The following is a 20,442-nucleotide window of genomic DNA, read 5'->3' as shown; positions in this document are numbered from 1 at the left end:
GCTGAATCGAATCGAAAATATGCATATATACCAAACGAATTGAATACTCGAGATATAATTTATGGTGGAAATTGTGTGTGATTGTCTTCTTATTTGAAAATTTTACTGTATGTATGTATTATGATATCTAGTTTTACTTGCACTTTGTTTTTGGTTAGATTTTTCTATTTTACTGCAAATATATTTAAAAGAAAAATTGTGTTTTCGATTCTATTTCAATTCGATTCCTCGATCTGGTACTTCCATATACCTGGATCGAAATTTCGATTCAGTTTCAATTCGATCTTTAAATCGGTCATACAAACGGGGTATTTGTTTTTTTTTTGTTCTTTGTGCAAAGTGCAACGAATGAGAGGAGTAAAAGAGAGGGCGAAGATTGGTTGATTAATTCGCCGTAAAGTTAAGGTGTTGTTTTAAACTGTGTTACTTTTTGAAACAATTTATTTTTTTTTAATTTTAATTTTTTAGATTCTAGGGAATTGAAATGGACGGAAAATCACAGTTTTTGTTTTGTTTTTCATTCTAAATTTAATTAGGATTAAATTTGTTTAACGAATTCAAATGATTGATAGTTATCGATAAATTGTATGAAAAATACAAAAATTTTGTATGAAGCTATCGATAAATGATACAAAAACTGAATGAAATTGTGATATTATTTGTTCTCCTTTGCAAATCCAAATAAAATTGAGTGAAAAAACGACAAAAATGTAGAAATTATAACCAGCTCAATTCCAAACAAGAAGAAATTTGTTTATTTCTGTTTTATAACAATTAGAAGAATGAAAATATTAACAAAAAAATCAAAACAATTTACGGTAAAAAAAAAAAAATAATAATATTATTAATTATATCAGATACGCAGATCCCATTTTAATTTTAGCTCCCATACAAAATATCGATAAAAGCCTAGTGTGCAGATCGTGCTAATTTTTAGCTCCCATACAAATTATCGAAAAATTTTAGCCGAGCTAAAATGAATCCCATACAAATTATCGATAACTTGTATGGGAATTTTATCTCTGCTAAAATTTAGCTCTAAAGCCTGGTACGCTGCTCGCGCTAAATTTTAGCTCCCATACAAATTATCGAAAAATTTTAGCTGAGCTAAAATGGATCCCATACAAATTATCGATAACTTGTATGGGAAATTTATCTTCGCTAAAATTTAGCGCGAGCAGCGTACCAGGCTTAAAGCCTGGTACGCAGCTCGCGCTAAATTTTAGCAGAGATAAAATTCCCCTACAAATTATCGAAAAATTTTAGCCGAGCTAAAATGAATCCCATACAAATTATCGTATAGCCTGGTACGCAGCTCGCGCTAAATTTTAGCCGAGATAAAATTCCCCTACAAATTATCGAAAAATTTTAGCTAAATTTGAGCTAAAATGGATCCCATACAAATTATCGATAACTTGTATGGGAATTTAATCTTGGCTAAAATTTAACGCAAGCAGCGTACCAAGCTTAACTGCGTACCAGGCTTTAAAAAAGAAACGTGTTTGGTAAACTTTTCCATTTTGCGATGTCTTAAAGATATCCCCTGATGTTTTATTGTTTTTTCTTATGATATGTGAGCGTCAAATCAAAAAAATATCTATCACTTTGAGAGTTCCGCGCCAAGTGCTAGGTGGCGTGTCAATTATTCTGATATCACCTTTGGATTTTAATACAATTAAAGCCTGGTACGCAGCTCGCGCTAAATTTTAGCTTCCATACAAATTATCGAAAAATTTTATCTGAAATGGATCCCATACAAATTATCGATAACTTGTATTGGAATTTTATCTCGGCTAAAATTTAGCTCGAGCAGCGTACCAGGCTTAACCCCTTCATTAAAATTCTGAACTGAAAATTCTTGGGATTAAAATTTTGCGAAAATTTATTGGCAAGAAATCAATCGATAACCTCGATATTTAAGAATTTTACATCTCTATCGAGCATTTTTTGACATTTCTTAAAATCAAAAAAATCTGTCAAATCATCAAACTGCGGCAAAAATAAAACAAATCTTTTATTTCACAAAATTTAAATAAAAATATTAACAAAAATCCAACTAAAAATACTAAAATAACTTAATTAACAAACAACAAAATGTGTAAAACAACTACCAAAGGTTTCGATGCTCAATTATGCGCCAAAATAAACGGAATCCGTACTGAATTTGTGCTGCAGCGATTCGTCAACAAATGGTTTCTCCTCATAACTCAGTACGAGAAAATGTGCAACATCTTCTCAGTGCAGTTCGACCAAAAGCAAGGTGATTGCTCTGTTCCTGTGCCACCACCAAACTACGATGATCCATCAGTTCCAATAACAATCACCAATACATTTGGCACCGATACCGACGAAGCCCGCAGCGCTATCCAATTTTTGGTAAACAAATCGAATCTGGGCAAGTGTCCAACCGAACTCATCATCAGCATTGGCTTGAAAGAAATCAACGGGAAAGTTCTACGTGAAATATCTTCAGTATTAAATGAAATAATTGTTTCCAAATAAATTTATAAACAAAAAAACTAAAACGCAGTTTCATTTTTTTTTTATCTTTTCTGTAAAAATTTGTTTATTTCACATTTTTGTACATTAAAACGTGTACAAAGCATAAAAGTCAACGTCACAGAGGTGAGGGTGGTGGAAGTTTTTAATCGAAAAGACCGAAACCCATGTCGTCGTCAGACTCCTCTGGTTCTTCCTCCTTCTTCTCTTCCTTCTTGGCTTCAGCTGGGGCAGCAGCTGCACCAGCATCGGCAGCAGCACCACCAGCAGCTGGGGCGGCTCCAACTCCGGATCCGATGTTGGTGATCAAATCCTTGATGTTGATTCCCTCCAAAGCCTTGGCGAAAAGACCTGGCCAGTATGGCTCAATGTCAACATTGGCGGCCTTCAAGATGGTGTTGATTTTTTCCGCCTTTTAAATAAAATCAAATACAAAAATATTATTAGAAACAGAATGCCACATATTAAAACATCTACTTTAATATCGAAATTGAATCGGATTGCTAGTTTTGATTTAGATATATCGAGATTAGAAAACTTAGACCAGAAATTTTATGACAAGACTTTTGTAACTTACGGTAACGGCAACATCATCATCGACCAAGATGAGGGATGAGTAGACGCAAGCGAGTTCAGCTTTGGTGGACATGTTGGTTTAGTTTTTTGTTGTTTTTATTTTAGTGCAAGTTGCCAAAAATTTTAATAAAATTGGCCTTAGCTCAATTCGAGAACAAGCACACTTCGCGAGATGCTAAAACGAAAAGAAAGGAGGAAATGGTGAAACGTCAAATGTTGCGCAGTGAAGTTGGATTTGGTTGAAATGTGTTTTCCAAAAAAGGATGTTGAGCGACATCTGGGTGTGATGTTTTGTGATATCATTAAGGTTGAAACCAAATGAAGCGCTAGTACCAAAAAAAAATTTAATTTGAACTAACCCAATTTGCGAAATTATCTCATTTGTATAAAATATATTTAATCCGTTATTCAGCATTTTGTATCTTCTGAAATCCTTAGTCAAGCTGAAGTTTAGCACTGGTTCAAGGTGCATAAATGTTTAAAATAGCAAATTCCGTGTACCATAGTTGAACCACAGCTAATCAGCACATAAATTCCGGAACCTACCCAAGTAACAATTTTACTTGCATAAGGTCCATTTTCTTCGATTCGGCAAGCTATAGTTTGTATAAGTTTAGTTTAAGGCTTACTTACGCAAATCATCCATTTTGGAAAAAAAGAAGGTCTCCTTAAGGCTATCTGGAAGTGTTTAGAATAAGCCTTGTAAATAGAAGTTAAAGAAGACCTTTATAAGACCTGTTTGAACCGTTCTAAAGAAGCCTTCTATTTTCAAGTGACAGAAGTCTTTCATAAGACCTGTTCCAAGAGGTTCTTGTAAGTATGCAATGTTTTCATCTCTCAAGTATGCAATGTTTTTCACCAATAGGTATGCAAAGCTTTTATCCTGCAGATATGCAATGTTTGTAAAACTTTAGAAAAAAACATTGCATTTTTATGTGAGGTTTCAATTAGCTCCCTTTTTGCCACTCATTTTTAATATTCGAGTATGGTCTACTGGTAAGGTGCTGGCTTGGTATGCAGAGGTACGTGGGATCGATTCCTGGCGGGGCCATTTGTGAAATTAAAAAAAAAAGTGTTCTTTTTCAATTAAAATAAAATTCTTCCCATTTCAGAACGACAGGAAAAGCATATTGACATGGCCAAAAAAGAAGATAAAACAAAATAGAAAAAAAATTAAAAGAAAAAAAAAATTCATTAAAATCTTTTTTTTTTATTCATAAATTCAACATCTTAAGGCTTAAAGGCTTAACTACATTCAACTTCAAAAAGTACAAAAGTGAAAAAATGTTTTGTCCTTCACCAACACACTGCAAAATTCTATCTTTCATCTCAGAAAAACAAAAGTGAAAGTTAAAACATTTTTAACTTTTACTTTTTCACTTTTTGAAAACACCAACACATGTAAACCAACAACTTAAAAAAATGATTGCTAGATGGCGTTGCAAAGGATAATTTTCAATGAACATGCCTTTTTTTGACAGATGATTTGTTGTAGACAAAAAAAAATTTCAACAAAAATTTATAAATTCGAAACAAAGTCCAATCCAACATAATCTTTCAAAAGGTTTGTTGTAATTTCAAAAGGTTTTTCCTTTGTGATTTGATGTACAAATATATCATTTCAATAGCCTTGGAAGCTGTAGCTATGCCACATAACTTGATACAATCAGTATAATACAATAAATGAAACCCAAAACACATGTTTTTAATTTAAAATTGTTCTTTGGCCAAAAAAGGATGCATAATAATTTCTTATTTCACTTTTGTTTCTTTTTTGATTTGTTGCTTTTCCAACGACTGAGGAGATGGTATAAGCTCGATGCTAACCTCCAATTAGAAAATTCTCTCGGGCACCGCAACACTACTCCAATAATAATCTATCCTTAAAGCTTATCATAATGGACCACATTATCACCATCATGGTGTTTATTTCCAAAATTTATGTTTGCATGAATAGCGCAAACAAAATCCAATTAAAGTTGGAAAACACCATTTCGTGATGCTTCTCGGAAAAGCGGAGACTCTTTGGTTTGGTTGTTGTTTTCTATCCCAGTGACAGCGATGAGCTAGATGAACTACGGAAATGAATACACATAGTTGAATGATGAAGTTACTTTATGCATACATATATAAAAGAAATTATTAAATAAAAATAATAAAATCTTAAGAAATAAAACAAAAATTGTTAATACTCGAAAGACCGCAAGACAAAAACAAACTGCACATTGGACAATTTTTTTTTTTTTTACAAATGACAGATAATCTTAAAGTTTTAAACACAATTTTGATACTCATTTTCGTATGAAGATGTAACTAGTAGTATGTGTGTATTTTTCACTTTTTCACTTTTTGAAATCAAAAAGTGAATGTAGTTAAGCCTTAAGGCTTAACTACATTCACTTTTTGATTTCAAAAAGTGAAAAAGTGAAAAATACACACATACTACGAGCGACATCTTCATACGAAAATGAGTACCAAAATTGTGTTTAAAACTTTAAGATTATCTGTCATTAGTGAAAAAAAAAATTGTGCAGTTATTTGTTTTTGTCTTGCGGTCAAGATGTGAGTACTACTGATTGTTTTATTTCTTAAGATTTTATTGTTTTAATTTTCTAATTTCTTTTAAACATACATGCATAAAGAAACTACAACATTAAACTGTATACATTCATTTTCGTTCTTCATATAGCTTATCGCCGTCACTGGGAAAGAAATCAACAACCAAACCAAAGAGTCCTCGTTTTCCCGAGAAGCATCACGACATGGTGCTTTCCAATTATAATTGGATTTTGTTATTGCGCCATTCATTCAAACATAAATAACGGAATAAACATCTTTTGTTGGGTGATAGTGGTCCAGTATAATAAGCTTTAAGGATAGATTATCATTGGTGTATGAGATTGTGATTGGTGGTGTGTTGCGCTGCCCGAGAGAATTTTCTTTTTGGAGCTAGTAAATCTTTTCATGGAGACCGTCTCCTCAGTCGGTGGAAAAGCAATGAAACAAAAAAAGAAACTATAGTGAAGTAAGCAATTATGTATATTTGTTTGGCAAAAGAAAAATTTTAAAATAAAAACATGTGATTCGGGTTTTATTCATTTGTTTCCATTTATTGTATTATATCAACTACCGATTGTATTAAGTTATGTGGCTGGGCTACAGCTTCCAAAGCTAGAGAAATGATATTTTTTGTACATCAAATCAGAAATTTAAACCTTTTGAAAGATTTTGTTTGTTTCGAATTTATAAATTTTTGTTAAAAATATTTTTTTGTTTACAACAAATCATCTGTCAAAAAAAGGCATGTTCATTGAAAATTATTCTGTACAACGCCATCTAGCAATCATTTTCTTAAGATGTTGGTTTGTATGTGTTGGTGTTTTCAAAAAGTGAAAAAGTAAAAGTTAAAAACGTTTTAACTTTCACTTTTGTTTTTCTGAGATGAAAGATAGAATTTCGCAGTGTGTTGGTGAAAGACAAAACATTTTTTCACTTTTGTACTTTTTGAAGTTGAATGTAGTTAAGCCTTTAACTACATTCACCACTTTTTGAAAAAGTACAAAAGTGAAAACATTTTTTTTCTCGCTAGCGAGATTTTTTTGTAAAAAAGAGTTTAAAAATTGATTTTTGGGCGGAAAAATAAGCATTCTGCATCATTTATTTTAATTTTCTAGCCCGAAAAACCATACAAAAATGCGTTTGAAAATTTTCACTTTTGTACTTTTTCACTTTTTGAGCCAATGTAGTTATGGCTTTATAACAACCTCTATAAGGCCTTATTATAACATCCAATGCAAATGATAGTTTCCTTAGCGAAGCTATAGCTTCCCTAAAATGTTTCATTGTTTTGTAAAAAGGCCTGCATAAGGTCGTTTTACGCTGTTCGTCACAAGCTATTAGCTTGTGGATTGCCTGCGGAGGAAGGTTTTGGGGAAATTCGGTAATGTGCGCCAAAATGATTTGCATAAGACTTGTCCTTCTTCTTAAACAAGTCAAAAAATAGCTTGCATTGACCCTTATGAAAGCTAAATTGTTACTTGGGTAGACTGAACCACGATGCTATGATTCGCTCTAAAATCAATTTTCTTCCATAATTAAAAATTCCATAATTAAAATAAATAAAGCGAGATAGTGACAAGGCGACAAGGTGCGAGGCGAAATGCTGAGTGGCGAAATAGCTACATGTCGATATGGCATCAAGGCGACATGGCGACATAGCTACATGGCGACATAGCAACATGGGGACATTGCGATAGGGCGACATGGTGATTTGTATAAGACTACCCGACAAACAATTTTGGCTCTATAAAGCTTTACAGAGATGCAATTGTTGCTTCTGTAAAGCATTATATAGAAGCAAAATTGTTAGTAGGGTAGACCTTCTTTTTATAGAAACCAAAAAATAGATTGGATGAACCTATTGAAAGCTGCATCACGTTTGAATAAGGCACCACGTCTGAATGCTGCACCATACCTTTGTTCATATGACACTTATAAAATTAAACAAAGCGTTGATCTTGAGAAATCGTTCTATAATGTCCAGTTTAACAAAAATGTTGTTCTACTTAAATTCAAGTTTTTAAGTCACTAATTTTACCAAATTATACATGGTTCAGCAATGGTTAAACTCTGGTTTCGTTATTTAATCATATATGAAGTTTAAATTAGAGCTTTCTTTAGGATTAAAGCGACACCGCAACAACGGCTAACGACTGACTAAAACATCAGCATCACCGTTTTTATATGAAAAAATTCCAAATCTGAAAATCGACATTTCCACAGCTTCGAATCTGAACCCCAAATCCCAACTAACATTTCAGCTTCGGTTAAGGTATTACAAAAGCTACATTTCAGCTTCTTTTAAACTTTAGTAAGGTTGTTGGGCATGGAAAAAGGAGAACGTTATACAAGTTTGACCCTCTATAAGAAGTTTAAACGAAGCTTTACCGAAGCTCTACCGAAGCTTTGAGATTTGACAGATAGCTTCGGAAGAGCTTGTATAGCTCTTTAATACATGTCTTATCGAAATTAAAAAAACAACTACAAAAAAGAATTCTTTTTTAACTGTTTTTTATTTTATCTTAAATCATGAATTTTATATATTATTCCATTAGTTTTAAGTATATCTATTGATAATAATTTTAAAAGTTTATAATTTATTTTACCACACCCAGGAATCGAACTTCGTACCTACTTGGTGGCAGTCCGCCACTCAATGAGCGTTATTTTGGATTTGCGAATATTTAATGCTTTCTCAAACAAACGCCAATAGCCTTTTTAAGGCTTGGCCACACCAGAGGGTACGCGGTAGAGGTACAGGTAACGGTACGGGTATTTGTATGGACAAAATTCCAAACTGACACATCAACGTTCGGGTGTGGAATTTTTTTAATACAAATATCGTTGCCGCTACCCGTACCGCTACCGCGTACCCTCCGGTGTGGCCAAGCCTTTAAAGCTTGACCACACCGAAGGATACATGCGGTATAGCGGTACGGGTAATTGTATGAAAAAAATTCCAAACTGGAACAACACCGTTTAGGTGTGAAATATTTTTCGTACAACTACCCGTACCGCTACCGCATGTAGCCGCCCCTTCGGTGTGTCAAGCCTTTAAGGCTTGGCCACACCGGAGGGTACGCGGTAGCGGTATGGGTAGAGGTAACGGTACTTGTATGAACAAAATTTCAAACTGACATATCAACGTTCAGATGTGGAATTTTTTTCATACAAATATCGTCACCGCTACCCGTACCGCTACCGCATACCCTTCGGTGTGGCCAAGCCTTTAAGGCTTGGCCACACCGGAGGGTATGCGGTAGCGGTACGGGTAGAGGTAACGGTACTTGTATGAACAAAATTCCAAACTGACATATCAACGTTCAGATGTGGAACTTTTTTCATACAAATATCGTTACCGCTACCCGTACCGCTACCGCATACCCTCCGGTGTGGCCAAGCCTTTATTTGAAAAAAAAAATTGTCGCGTGTTGGGGGATTTCTCAAAAATCGCAACGAACAAAAAAAGTTGAAGTGTGTACTACTTCTTAAGTCTCACCAGCAGATGGCAGTCTCAAATATAGTTTTTTGTACTAGAATTTTGTTTTTATTTAACCTGAAGTTAGTATCGATTCACTTCAATAAAAATCTACTACCTCCACACAAACTTCATAAAATGACACCCCGGTTAAAAAACAGCGAATAGACGTACAAAGAAAAAAGCTTTTTATTTTATTAATTATTTAACATCTTTTTTTATAATAAAATTGTGAATAAAATAAATTTCAAAACAAATTACAAACCATAGTTAAAAAATTTATTCAATATGAGTTTCTCCAGCGATGAAGTAAACTTCCTCGTTTATCGCTATCTTCAAGAATCAGGTAAATCTTGTCCACTCTACTTTTTTTTTCTGTGTGCCACAAACTCACCTGCATTATAAATTTTTCTCAGGCTTCCATCATTCAGCATTTACATTCGGAGTAGAATCACACATTTCCCAAAGTAATATCAATGGAGCACTCGTACCGCCAGCTGCCTTGTTAACAATCCTCCAAAAAGGTCTAATGTATACAGAAATCGAATGGAGTGTCGGCGATTCCGGTGACGTCTCCCGCCCCATCGAAGGTCTCAGTTTAATCGATGCTGTTATGCCGGAAATAAAAACACCCAAACCACCAGTCAAACCTGAAGTCAAAAATGAACCAGTCAAAGTGGAACCAACGATTAAAATGGAAACAACTCCATCGTCGGAAACGGCAGCTGCGAATGGCGCCGAACAAGAAGCGACAGCGACTACAACAACCACAGCTACAACCTCCACACCGACAGTGACTTCTTCGACTCCGGTCACGACGCAAACTACAACAACCCAACAACAACAAGCAGCCCAGCAACAACAGCAGCAACAACAGACTCAGCAACAACAACAACAACAACAGCAAGCTCAACAACAGCAGCAAGCTCAACAACAACAGCAGCAACAACAACAGCAATCCCAACAACAACAAACAACCCAAGGAACTGCCGAGTCGATGGAAGTCGATCAGAGTATTGAAATTCCAGCTTCCAAGGCGACTGTTTTGCGTGGTCATGAGAGCGAAGTATTCATTTGTGCTTGGAATCCAAGCCGAGATTTGTTGGCTAGTGGATCTGGAGATAGCACTGCAAGGATCTGGGATATGTCCGGCACACCGACGACTCCAAATCAATTAGTCTTGCGACATTGCATACAAAAAGGTGGAGCTGAAGTTCCCAGTAATAAGGATGTCACTTCACTCGATTGGAATGTAAGTTTGGCGTGGTTTTATAGAAGTAAAAGTTATTTTATTGATATACTTTGATATAATATAAAGTTTTTGGTTTGTTACATTATGTAGGTTCACATACCCATGCAAAAACATGTCATTGGAGGCCCCGTACAAGCTTTTATTTTTCATGATTACTTGCTCTATAGGTACGGTGACCATCCGTTGATTTTATAATAATGAACTGTTCATTATTTTAAGTAAATTATAGGAATTTTTGTAGTGACCTCTTCAAATAGTATATATATGAAAAACTTTGATGCAGGCTACAGGTCAATACTAATTGACCTGTAGCCTGCATCAAAGTTTTTCATTTATATTTTAAGTAAATGTTCATTATGAATTATTTTGTATTCAAAAACATACAAATGTTCATTATTTTAAAAGCTGTTCATTATTGCTGATGCTTTTGACGAATATTCGTGCATTAAAAACTGTTTCTTTGGTGAAAATTGTAAAATGGGAAGATAGTCCGAAGACCATAGGAACTAGGTGAATGGAAAGTTTCAAACATTTTACAGAAAAATACAAAAAATTTAAAAATATTTTGAAATTTGTAGAATTTGACTTGTGGCTCCCGGAATTTATTTTATTCTTAAATAATGTTTTAAACAATTTAAAACAGAAAATAGTTGAAGATACTTCAGTAATATGATTTTTAAATAACCAAATGGTAATTTTTGGCAAGTTAAGCAAACTTTGAATTTATTATTTATCCACGATTTTTCACTTAAAAAATTACATTATGCTTTTTTAAAATCACCAAATCTTTTTAAATTGTGACGTTCAAACTTAAAAGACAGCTTAACGAAAAGTTATTTTAAAATACATATACTTATTTCCAAAAAGCCGCAAAATTTTGCGTCTTAGTAAGGGTATGACAGCATCTAACTGATGAGCCCACTGTCATACCTGGGCGAAACGCATATGGAGTTGAGGTCACTTTAACTTTTTAATAATAAAAAGTTATTAACTTTTTAATTGAATTATATTCAATCACTCCGCTTAAAAATAAAAATAATTTTCATTATTTTTTTCACTTTGTTTACATATTTTTTAGGTTCATATAATTGCATCCAAGTATAAGCCAATTTTATCCAAAAACAATAGACAGGTATTTTTTATCATTTTGAAGTGTAAAATTAAAAAAAAAAGTTTTAAAGAACATATTTAAAAAAGAAAATTAAAAATTAAATTTTTTTAACTTTCGATTTTTTTTTACTCAAAACTTAACAAAATCTTAAACTTCAAATTTATAGATATTAAAGATAACGATACTTTAGACTACAAGATAGGCTTGTGTAGTTCGCGAACGAACTAGTTCAATAAACTAGTTCATCTTGGTGAACTAGTGAACTTAGTTCACTTACTTAGTTCAATTTAGGTCGCGAATAGCGAAAAATATTTGTTTCAACAAACTAAACAGCAACAGCTTGCGCTCACCTTGCATTATCATTTTATTTATATATTTTTTAAGTGAAAGGAAGTCCCATCTGTATAGGGAATTTTTCCTTGTCTCCTTGTCTTTTACGACGACGTTTAAAGAAGGGGTGCAGAAACCAAAGTGCATATGAAATTGCATCCAGTTCTCTGTTGAGCGAAATCAGTTCTTCTGCTCTACCTCAAGATTTAGATGTAAAACAAAAGGTCGCTTGTGCCAGTATCAGCGTTTCTTCTTCAAGCACCACTTTTTCTTATTTCTGAGCAAGAACAAAAAAAAAGTATCATCTTGGTCCTTGCATTACTATGATTTCGATATAATGAAAGCAAAACGTACTTCTTCTAGACTTTCGTCAGGAACCAGAAAGCTCGACAAGTATATGAACGAAACTAATAATTTTTATAGAAAATAATATATGTACATTGTACATATCTGTTATTTTAAGGTTGTATTTGTTTTATTATGTAGAATGCGTCAATTTTACATTTTGTTTTTTAATTCTAACAAAACCGGAGTGATTAAAATAAATTTAACTAAAATGAACTAGTTCTGAACTAGTTCAGTAGCGTGATTTGAACTAAAATGATCGATCACTCAAATGAACTAAAGTGCCCAACTCTACTACAAGAGCAAGTACGTGCGACACAGTCGTTCATTTTATTTTTTCATGCGAATGTAGCAATCGGCTATGAAGATGTAGGCAAAAAAGAACTTATTCCAAACAAAATCATACTAACTGCACCTATTATTTTTATAAATAAAATTTTTAAAGAGGGAAATCTGCTAGAACTTCAAGAAACTTTATTGATTCTCAATCCAAACTTAAATACTATAATTGGCAGGAGATGATTTCAATGTAAATTTCTTAACAAATATGTGATAAAAAGCATCTTTCAGTGGTCAATAATGTGTGGCCAACATGCTTCAAATCTAACTTGAATCCGTCTCTACTTGATATGTTTTTGACCAGGTCTAGAGGAAAAGTTTTAGGTAATGAATTATACCTACTTTTGAGTTTCTTCATGACTTTATTTTTTGCTCATTCCAATTTCGCGTTAATGGAAATAATCTTATTAGAACGTTCAGCTATAGATCCAATTGAAATTTTAGCTATGAAAACCTGATATTAGCTTTTTAAAACTTATTTTTAACCTTATTGATCACACTTTGTTTTTCAAGATAAACACAAAACGAATTTACATTTAAACTGGGGCAATATACATATGTATGTGCGTAAAAAACAAAATTCAACTATACGTAATTGTAAAAGTTTTTACTTACTTCAGAAACTGATCCATCACTGAGCTCTAAAGAACTCTGGGAAAGTCTAGGACAAATTTGCGTTATGGAAGACAAAAGCAAAAATAAATGTTCCTTGCGTCATAAAGTGATGCTAATTACGCTGATTCCTCTCCACTCCAGCTCAAAAACTCGTCAAAGTATTTTTTACTTGCCTTCTGAAATTTTAAATTCAATTAAATCTGTGAAATCTCATTCGATCGGTACTGATTGTATTTCACCAAAATTCTTAAGGCCTATTTTTCCAATCATAAACTACTACTTGATTCACATCTTCAATTTTTGCTTATATACATAGTGGTGAATTTCCAGAGAAGTGGAAAAACTTATAGATTATCCGTGTTCCAAAAAAAGTTCAGGCCTATTAGCATTTTATAGCTTTTCCGCTGCTCTAAAAAATATTAATCTTAATTCGTCAATATCAATTTTATTCTTGAAATAAATGAAATAATAATGAAGAAAAACTTTTCTTGTTTTCCTTGCAGTGTGAGGGAACTCTGTTGGCCACTGGAAGCTATGATGGTTATGCTCGTATCTGGACAACAGCTGGTGTTCTAGCTTCAACACTGGGACAACATAAAGGTCCAATATTTGCCTTAAAATGGAACAAACGAGGAAACTACATCCTTTCGGCGGGTGTCGACAAAACCACAATCATCTGGGACGCAGCAACTGGCCAGTGCACTCAGCAATTTTCATTCCACAATGCACCCGCTTTGGATGTTGATTGGCAAACGAATTTGTCATTTGCATCCTGTAGTACTGATCAACGTATTCACGTTTGCAAGCTGGGAGTTGAGAAGCCAATTAAGTCCTTCCAGGGACATACGGTAGGCCAAACAGTCCCAATCTATCGATTCTCTAATTTAACACATTTTTTTCTTCTTCTAGAACGAAGTGAATGCCATTAAATGGGATCCTCAGGGTCAACTTTTGGCATCATGTTCTGACGACATGACATTGAAAATTTGGTCAATGAAAAACGATACATGCGTGCACGACTTGCAGGCTCATTCCAAGGAAATCTATACGATAAAATGGTCACCCACTGGACCGGGCACTCAAAACCCGAATACAAATCTGATACTTGCCTCGGCATCATTCGATTCGACTGTTCGTTTGTGGGATGTAGAGCGTGGTGCATGCATTCACACTCTAACCAAACACACGGAACCCGTTTATTCAGTTGCTTTCAGTCCCGATGGAAAGCATCTGGCGTCTGGTAGTTTTGACAAGTGTGTTCACATTTGGAGCACACAAACAGGACAATTGGTTCACAGTTACAAAGGAACTGGGGGAATATTTGAAGTCTGTTGGAATTCGAATGGCACAAAAGTTGGTGCCAGTGCTTCTGATGGCAGTGTCTTTGTTCTTGATTTGAGGAGATTTTGAGATACAACAAGCAGTAGCAGCGAATAACTGCAATAGGATTAGAGAAAGCGGGAGAGGAGTCTATTTTTTGCATGAAATTGACAAATCAACATAATTTTTTTTTGTGAAAGCTATATAAAGTGCTTAAAGGTATATAATTATATGAACAATTATTTAGAGATTCGGATTATTTGATGATTGTTTTAATTTTTTTGTATCGGTGTAAGATGAGACATGGTTTGTTTGTAGTCACTTGGTGTGGCTTGTGTAGAAGTCAACGGTCTTTAAATAGATTTGTTTCTAGTTGAACAAACATGCATTGTAACGTTTTGTTACATTTTGTTTGATAGACGAGGTAGTATATTTTCAATGACAATGACGACGAATCATTCGGGTTGAATGATTTGGTTCATGGCAGGTTTGATATGACACTGGAAAACCAGTAAATAAAGCAAAAATATATTTTTTTGTGACGCAACGAGCTCGCAAACTTCAAAGTCATAAAAACTTGTATTCTACACAATTATTAATTATTTAGTATAAAAGCGAAGGACCTTCTACTATCCGATTAGCTCACATAAGATGTGTTTCGTAATGACAAAGAAACTCTTGAACTTTTGTCGGGTCCTTGTAATTCTGTAATTCTGAAAAAAAAAAAGAAAATTAAATAGCTCCAGTCATTTCAAATCCTTTATTGGGTTTTATTTGGAGGATTTAGATTCGTGTTATTAATTTTATGTCGAGTTCCTTTCAAAAATAAAATGCACGACTGGGGTCGCACGTCTTGCTCTTGCAGTTCAAAGCACTTTTATGTTAGTCTACTTGTAGATTATAAGAGCTGTCTCTATATGTGTATATTTTTAAGAAATTTGGTTTATGTGTAGAGGAAGAGCCGACACGGAAACTAAAATTTGTTAAATAAATTTTTTTTTTGTTATTTGACTTTTTTGAGAAAAACAAAAAATGCAGTTTGATTGCAATTGCTTTAAATATTACGTATGCATAAATTAATCAAAATCGTTAGAGCCGTTTTCGAGAAAATTGCAATAACTAATTAAAGATTTAAGGGAAGAGCCGACATTAGTGATTAAAAAAAAAGGAAATACCATATTTCTATTATCCGTATTTTTAGAGAAAAACTAAAAACGCAGTTTTGTTGGAACATTGTACAGCAATATGTGTGTTAAATGTAATCAAAATTGTTAGAGCCGTTTTCGAGAAAAGTGCAATAACTCAAAAATTTTGTATGGGAGCTATACGTTCTAAGCGAGATATTAAAAAACAAAAAAAAAAACAACCTTGGAAATTACGAAAAAAACATCTATACCAAATTTCAAGAAAATTCGTTCACCCGTTTAGGCTGTAGCTACTTGTACAGATGGACGCACCGACGCACAGACCGACGGACGTCATGACGAAACCCACTTTTTTGGACTTCTCCATCATTGTAATGTTAGTTTTGATTAAAACCTCGAAATTTTTTTTGACACGAAACCAATACTTGCCCTATTGAGCAAGTAAAAATAGAATAGAATTAAAATTGATCTTGATGCGATTTACGTGTCGTAAACATTGTGCCGAGTATGATTCACTAAACAAAAAATTGATTTCAAATAATTTTTTTTAAGGAATTCGACATTGGGTATTCAGCTCGAGTAGGATGTACAATTGAAATAAATTTCTAACATATGCGAAAGTAGCACAAATTTAATAGTAGGGGCCCAGTACTCACATGAGAATTATTGCAGACAAATTTTTACAAATATAAGTTCCTCGGAATTTTTAGGTTGTGTAGTAAATTCTGCAGGTGAATTTTTATAAAATGGGGCAATTAATTCCAGTACAGATAAACGTAAGCAAAATAATTTCTTGGGATTTTTGCAACTATTTTAAAAATGAAATTAAAAAAAACACAACTCCCACAGTAATATTCTTCCAGTATGTTGAAACTATAATTTTTAAGTTTTGTAAAGTTGCCTTCAGCAATTTGCATACTGATTGTAATTTTATTAGCTGGAAAAAGCTGGTTGTCCATATTATCCATCAAGTCAAATTGTATTTAAAAATCTTCTATCTTTGGATGACAAAGCGTTGCTTCAGCCTGTTTTAGAAACTTTAATAAGATCTATTTGTTTTAATTTATTTTTAACCGCCATTTAGACGCACATTTTTTAGACTTTTAAGTGAACATTTGCAGAGTAGTATACGGAAAAGTGATGTACCTATATATTCTTTTGAGACCCGAGCATAAACAAAACCACAAGTGTTAAAGGATTTTTCAATTATTGAAAAAAAAAATGCAATAGCCCAAGGTAGACAAACGTTCAACTATAAAACAATTCATTTTTCAACTTTAAAAATAAAACAAATATAATGTTTCAAAAAAGAATCATAAATGATTTTAGTTTGAAGAGTCGTCTTTTGATGGGATATGAAAGTTAATAGTTCATAGAAACTATAACAAGTACAACCACCTGTCATCCTGCTGAAACCCAAAGTTTTGAAATTAATGTTAGGAAGTAGCTCAATCAGGATTTGTACAGGAAAGTTAGGAAAAAACAGGCATTTTGTGGAACGAAATATAGGAAGGCTGATTTTTTCAAATCTAAAAGAAGGGTATTAAAAAAGCTTAAGTTCTGGTTTTCCGAACACCATGGGACATCACCAAAAGTTTTGAATTAATATTTTCTTATCGAAAGAAGCGTTGTCATGCAAAATTTAGTTTTTTTGCAACATGTGGGCCGAGAGTTTCACCCTTGAGGTTGAAAGAGTTAAGTTTTTATAAAAGGCAATTATAGGCAGACAACATAATGTATATACTGAAAATTTACTAGTCAGAAAAATTTAACTTTTTTCTTATTAAAAACAATGTAAGAAATTACAAGGATGTATAAATGAAACGTTGTGTCAAAATTTAAAAGCGATTGGTAAAGAAATTTTCGAGATTTCCTATTAAAAGCAAATGAACATGAGATATATCAAACACGTTGATTTCAACTTTTAATATTTATATTTTTCAAAGAAGAAAAAATATTTAAACGGATCTAGAAAGATACAATTTAGTAATTTTAGAAACCGTTACAAATTTAATTAAAAAAAAATAACCAGAAATAACCTCGAAAACTGGCAAAAAGTGGCATATTCGATTTTCTAAAAGGAATATCTCAAAAACGGGATGTGATAGAATTTTTCTAGCTTCGGATTCGAGATCAGCACACAAAAAACCTATAAAAAGGTATTTATTTTGGTTTCTGTAACAAAAGCCTTGTTGACCAATGTAGAAAAACATTGCAGCAACATCGTCTGCGGCAAATATTTTTATTTAATACGAAGTTTAGATATGATGACTTAATATTAATGTCGTTTTCGATTGGCCGTCCGGAAGCGTCCGGAAGCATTCAGAAGCCTTCTGAAAGCGTTTTATTCACAAAAACATGACAGCTTAAACGCTTCTCAGAAGTAAAATTCTCTTCTTGATTTCAAATCAGAATCGACTCAAAATTACTTATACATAGAAAATAAATGTCAAACAAAATTTTCTCGTACAAAATTAAATTTTTTTATTTGATTATTCACTAACACCGATACAAACTTTTAGAATTGAGTGGAAACGATTCAAACTGTTTTATTGGATTTCAGAATGAGTGAATCCTTGAGTGAAACCAATCGAAAACGACATAAGTAAATAAATTCTGTATAAAACAATTTACGACGAAGAAATAAATTTAAACAAAACTTCCTTGGGAATCAATATTTTAGAGAAAAACAAAGTAAAAATGCAAATTTCAATATCATAGACAAAACTTTATTCAAAAAACATAATAAGTAACATCATAGTTAAAATTCCGTAACAACATCCAAAAATCGTTCCTTAAAAAATCTACATGGTTCTCTCTTAACTTCTCCATTCTTAGTGGAACCTTTGAAAAATTTCGTAATCGGTTCACCACCTCCACCATATTTGGTAGGTTTATTACTATCCGGGTCGTCAAACTTAACATTAATTGAATTTCCTTCCAATGCATTCTCAGCTGTTGACCAACTGAATCTAACTAAACGAGGATATCCAAATACAATATCAATATTTTCCGAAAGGAATTTCTTTGTAACTGGATCACCCGGATAGCCACTTCCAAAATCTTTTGAAGTCAACTTAAGACCTTCGGGGAAAGTCCAAACTTTCAATGCATGATCTCTTGTTACTTTAGCACATATACTAGCTGCTGATACTATGGGATAAGTTGAATCAGCTTTTTTTGCTACAGTAATCTCGAAATCGGGGAATATTTTCTTTAATTTATCTTGATATTTTTCTGGCGGGCCAACAGTATCGACATAGACTTCAGCAATGTTGACACCAGCATCGATTGCTTTATGAATTAGCCCGATGGCTGAATTCATGGACACTTCATTGAGTGAACACTTGGCACGCCGATACATGCTATTGCTAATGACATTGGGTGATATTATTTCTACTGCCCAGCCAATGCAGGAGTTTGCAAATTCTTTGGTATTCATATCATCAAAAATTACATCGCGCTTTTCTTCAGTCAATTGTTTGGAATCAGCACAGCCTAATTCGACGAGTGCTTCTTTTTTCGAAATGGGACAAAAGGAGATTCCATAGACCATTGGTCCAAGAACTGGACCACGTCCAGCTTCATCAACTCCCAACACGCATGGTTCGTCTTTGCAAATTTGTGGAATATCTGATATAAAAACTGTATTTTTTGCATTGTTTTTGGATGCTATAAAAGGTCCTAAGGTTGCGAGGGAAGTTATTTTTAAATCTTCCATAGTTTTAGAAGAAATTAACAAACAAAACTAAAATATTTCAATTAAATTTTTAATGTTTACCGCCAAAATGCAATTCAATAACCTTTTAGCTGCATTGGATTTGTTTATATTTGCGAAAGTGAACTGTCAAAGTTAAGGGGAAATAAAAAAAGAAAGTAGATGGCGAATAAAAATGTACACTAATGGCAAACATATTTCAACTTTCCAAACTGTACCTGCAATTTTCATTCGATTTTTTTCTAATTGCAAGTACTGGGGTCGAATTATGGCATTCGTGGAATGTGATTGGGACAACACGTGTAACGACCGCACTTGATTTTTCAATTGGGCTTTTAAGTAATCTGTCTTTGTCTTTTCTAATTTGACAGTTCATTCAAGAAGAACAAGACAAAACCAACCAATCAAATCGAAGCAATTCTGAGGAAAACAAAATAAATGCGATTTTCATTGCAAAAAGGCGGTCGAGTAAATTTCTCTTATAAAAATAATAAAATTAATAGCTTTCCGTGCTGTGACGTGTTAAACAACATAAATAAAGTATTTTTAACCAATTCGATCGTGTTTGGGTTTTGATTTTCCAAAACTTCACAACTTTCATTTACATTCGAAATTCGATCAAATCAAATTGCGCCTTGAAATCTTGCTCAGAATTGAACTGTCAAAATTTTTTTTAAATTTTTGTTTTCATTTTTGAAACAGACGTCTGGCTTAAAAGCCCAATCGATTGAAAAATCACAGTATAGCCATGCAAAAATGTATCATCATGGTTGATTTACCAGAAACCCCGACTAACAATTTTACTGCTATAAAGCTTTATAGGTGCTATCGTTGCTTCTGTAAAGCTTTATAGGAACGAAATTGTTTGTAGGGACAAAACCCGCCCTGATAAGGGGCGGTTATAGCGATCAGGAAAATAAATCAGAAAAAAATTTCAAATAGATATTTTGTGATGTTTGAATTCGATTTGAAACACAATCGATTATAAATGACTCAAAGAATTTGTTTTCGAAAAGAAAATTTACAATGGAACAATTATTTTTTGTTTAAATTGTATTTATTTGTTTTTTTTTTTGATTCAAATTCATTTTTCGTGCCAGCTGATTGACATTTGAAAGTGCCTGGCTACACGGTGATTTTTCAATCGCCTAAGCA

At 33.3% G+C, this 20,442-nt stretch overlaps 4 protein-coding genes across 4 annotated transcripts; 2 read left to right on the top strand and 2 right to left on the bottom strand.

The window, feature by feature from the left end:
• The first annotated feature begins 1,973 nt into the window (after positions 1–1,973).
• Positions 1,974–2,525, top strand: LOC129907580 (uncharacterized). The gene has a single exon (XM_055983861.1). It carries the CDS (start codon positions 2,095–2,097, stop codon positions 2,500–2,502), a length of 408 nt encoding a protein of 135 aa, XP_055839836.1. The 5' UTR covers positions 1,974–2,094; the 3' UTR covers positions 2,503–2,525.
• Positions 2,526–2,536: 11 nt separating this feature from the next.
• LOC129907581 (60S acidic ribosomal protein P1) lies at positions 2,537–3,247 on the bottom strand. Its single transcript, XM_055983862.1, has 2 exons — positions 3,077–3,247; positions 2,537–2,911 (listed from the first exon to the last, which is right to left on the bottom strand). Exons 1-2 carry the CDS (start codon positions 3,146–3,148, stop codon positions 2,645–2,647), a joined length of 339 nt encoding a protein of 112 aa, XP_055839837.1. The 5' UTR covers positions 3,149–3,247; the 3' UTR covers positions 2,537–2,644.
• A 6,015-nt stretch (positions 3,248–9,262) lies between these two features.
• On the top strand, positions 9,263–14,683 carry LOC129907576 (F-box-like/WD repeat-containing protein TBL1XR1). The gene is made up of 4 exons (XM_055983857.1): positions 9,263–9,458; positions 9,529–10,364; positions 13,608–13,952; positions 14,014–14,683. Exons 1-4 carry the CDS (start codon positions 9,401–9,403, stop codon positions 14,512–14,514), a joined length of 1,740 nt encoding a protein of 579 aa, XP_055839832.1. The 5' UTR covers positions 9,263–9,400; the 3' UTR covers positions 14,515–14,683.
• A 3,593-nt stretch (positions 14,684–18,276) lies between these two features.
• Positions 18,277–19,410, bottom strand: LOC129907579 (ribonuclease H2 subunit A). Its single transcript, XM_055983860.1, has one exon. It carries the CDS (start codon positions 19,288–19,290, stop codon positions 18,331–18,333), a length of 960 nt encoding a protein of 319 aa, XP_055839835.1. The 5' UTR covers positions 19,291–19,410; the 3' UTR covers positions 18,277–18,330.
• Positions 19,411–20,442: the final 1,032 nt, after the last annotated feature.

This window comes from Episyrphus balteatus, chromosome 1 (genome assembly GCF_945859705.1).
Source record: "Episyrphus balteatus chromosome 1, idEpiBalt1.1, whole genome shotgun sequence".
In the NCBI taxonomy this organism is placed as follows: domain Eukaryota; kingdom Metazoa; phylum Arthropoda; class Insecta; order Diptera; family Syrphidae; genus Episyrphus; species Episyrphus balteatus.
This window is presented reverse-complemented; position numbering and strand designations above follow the sequence as displayed.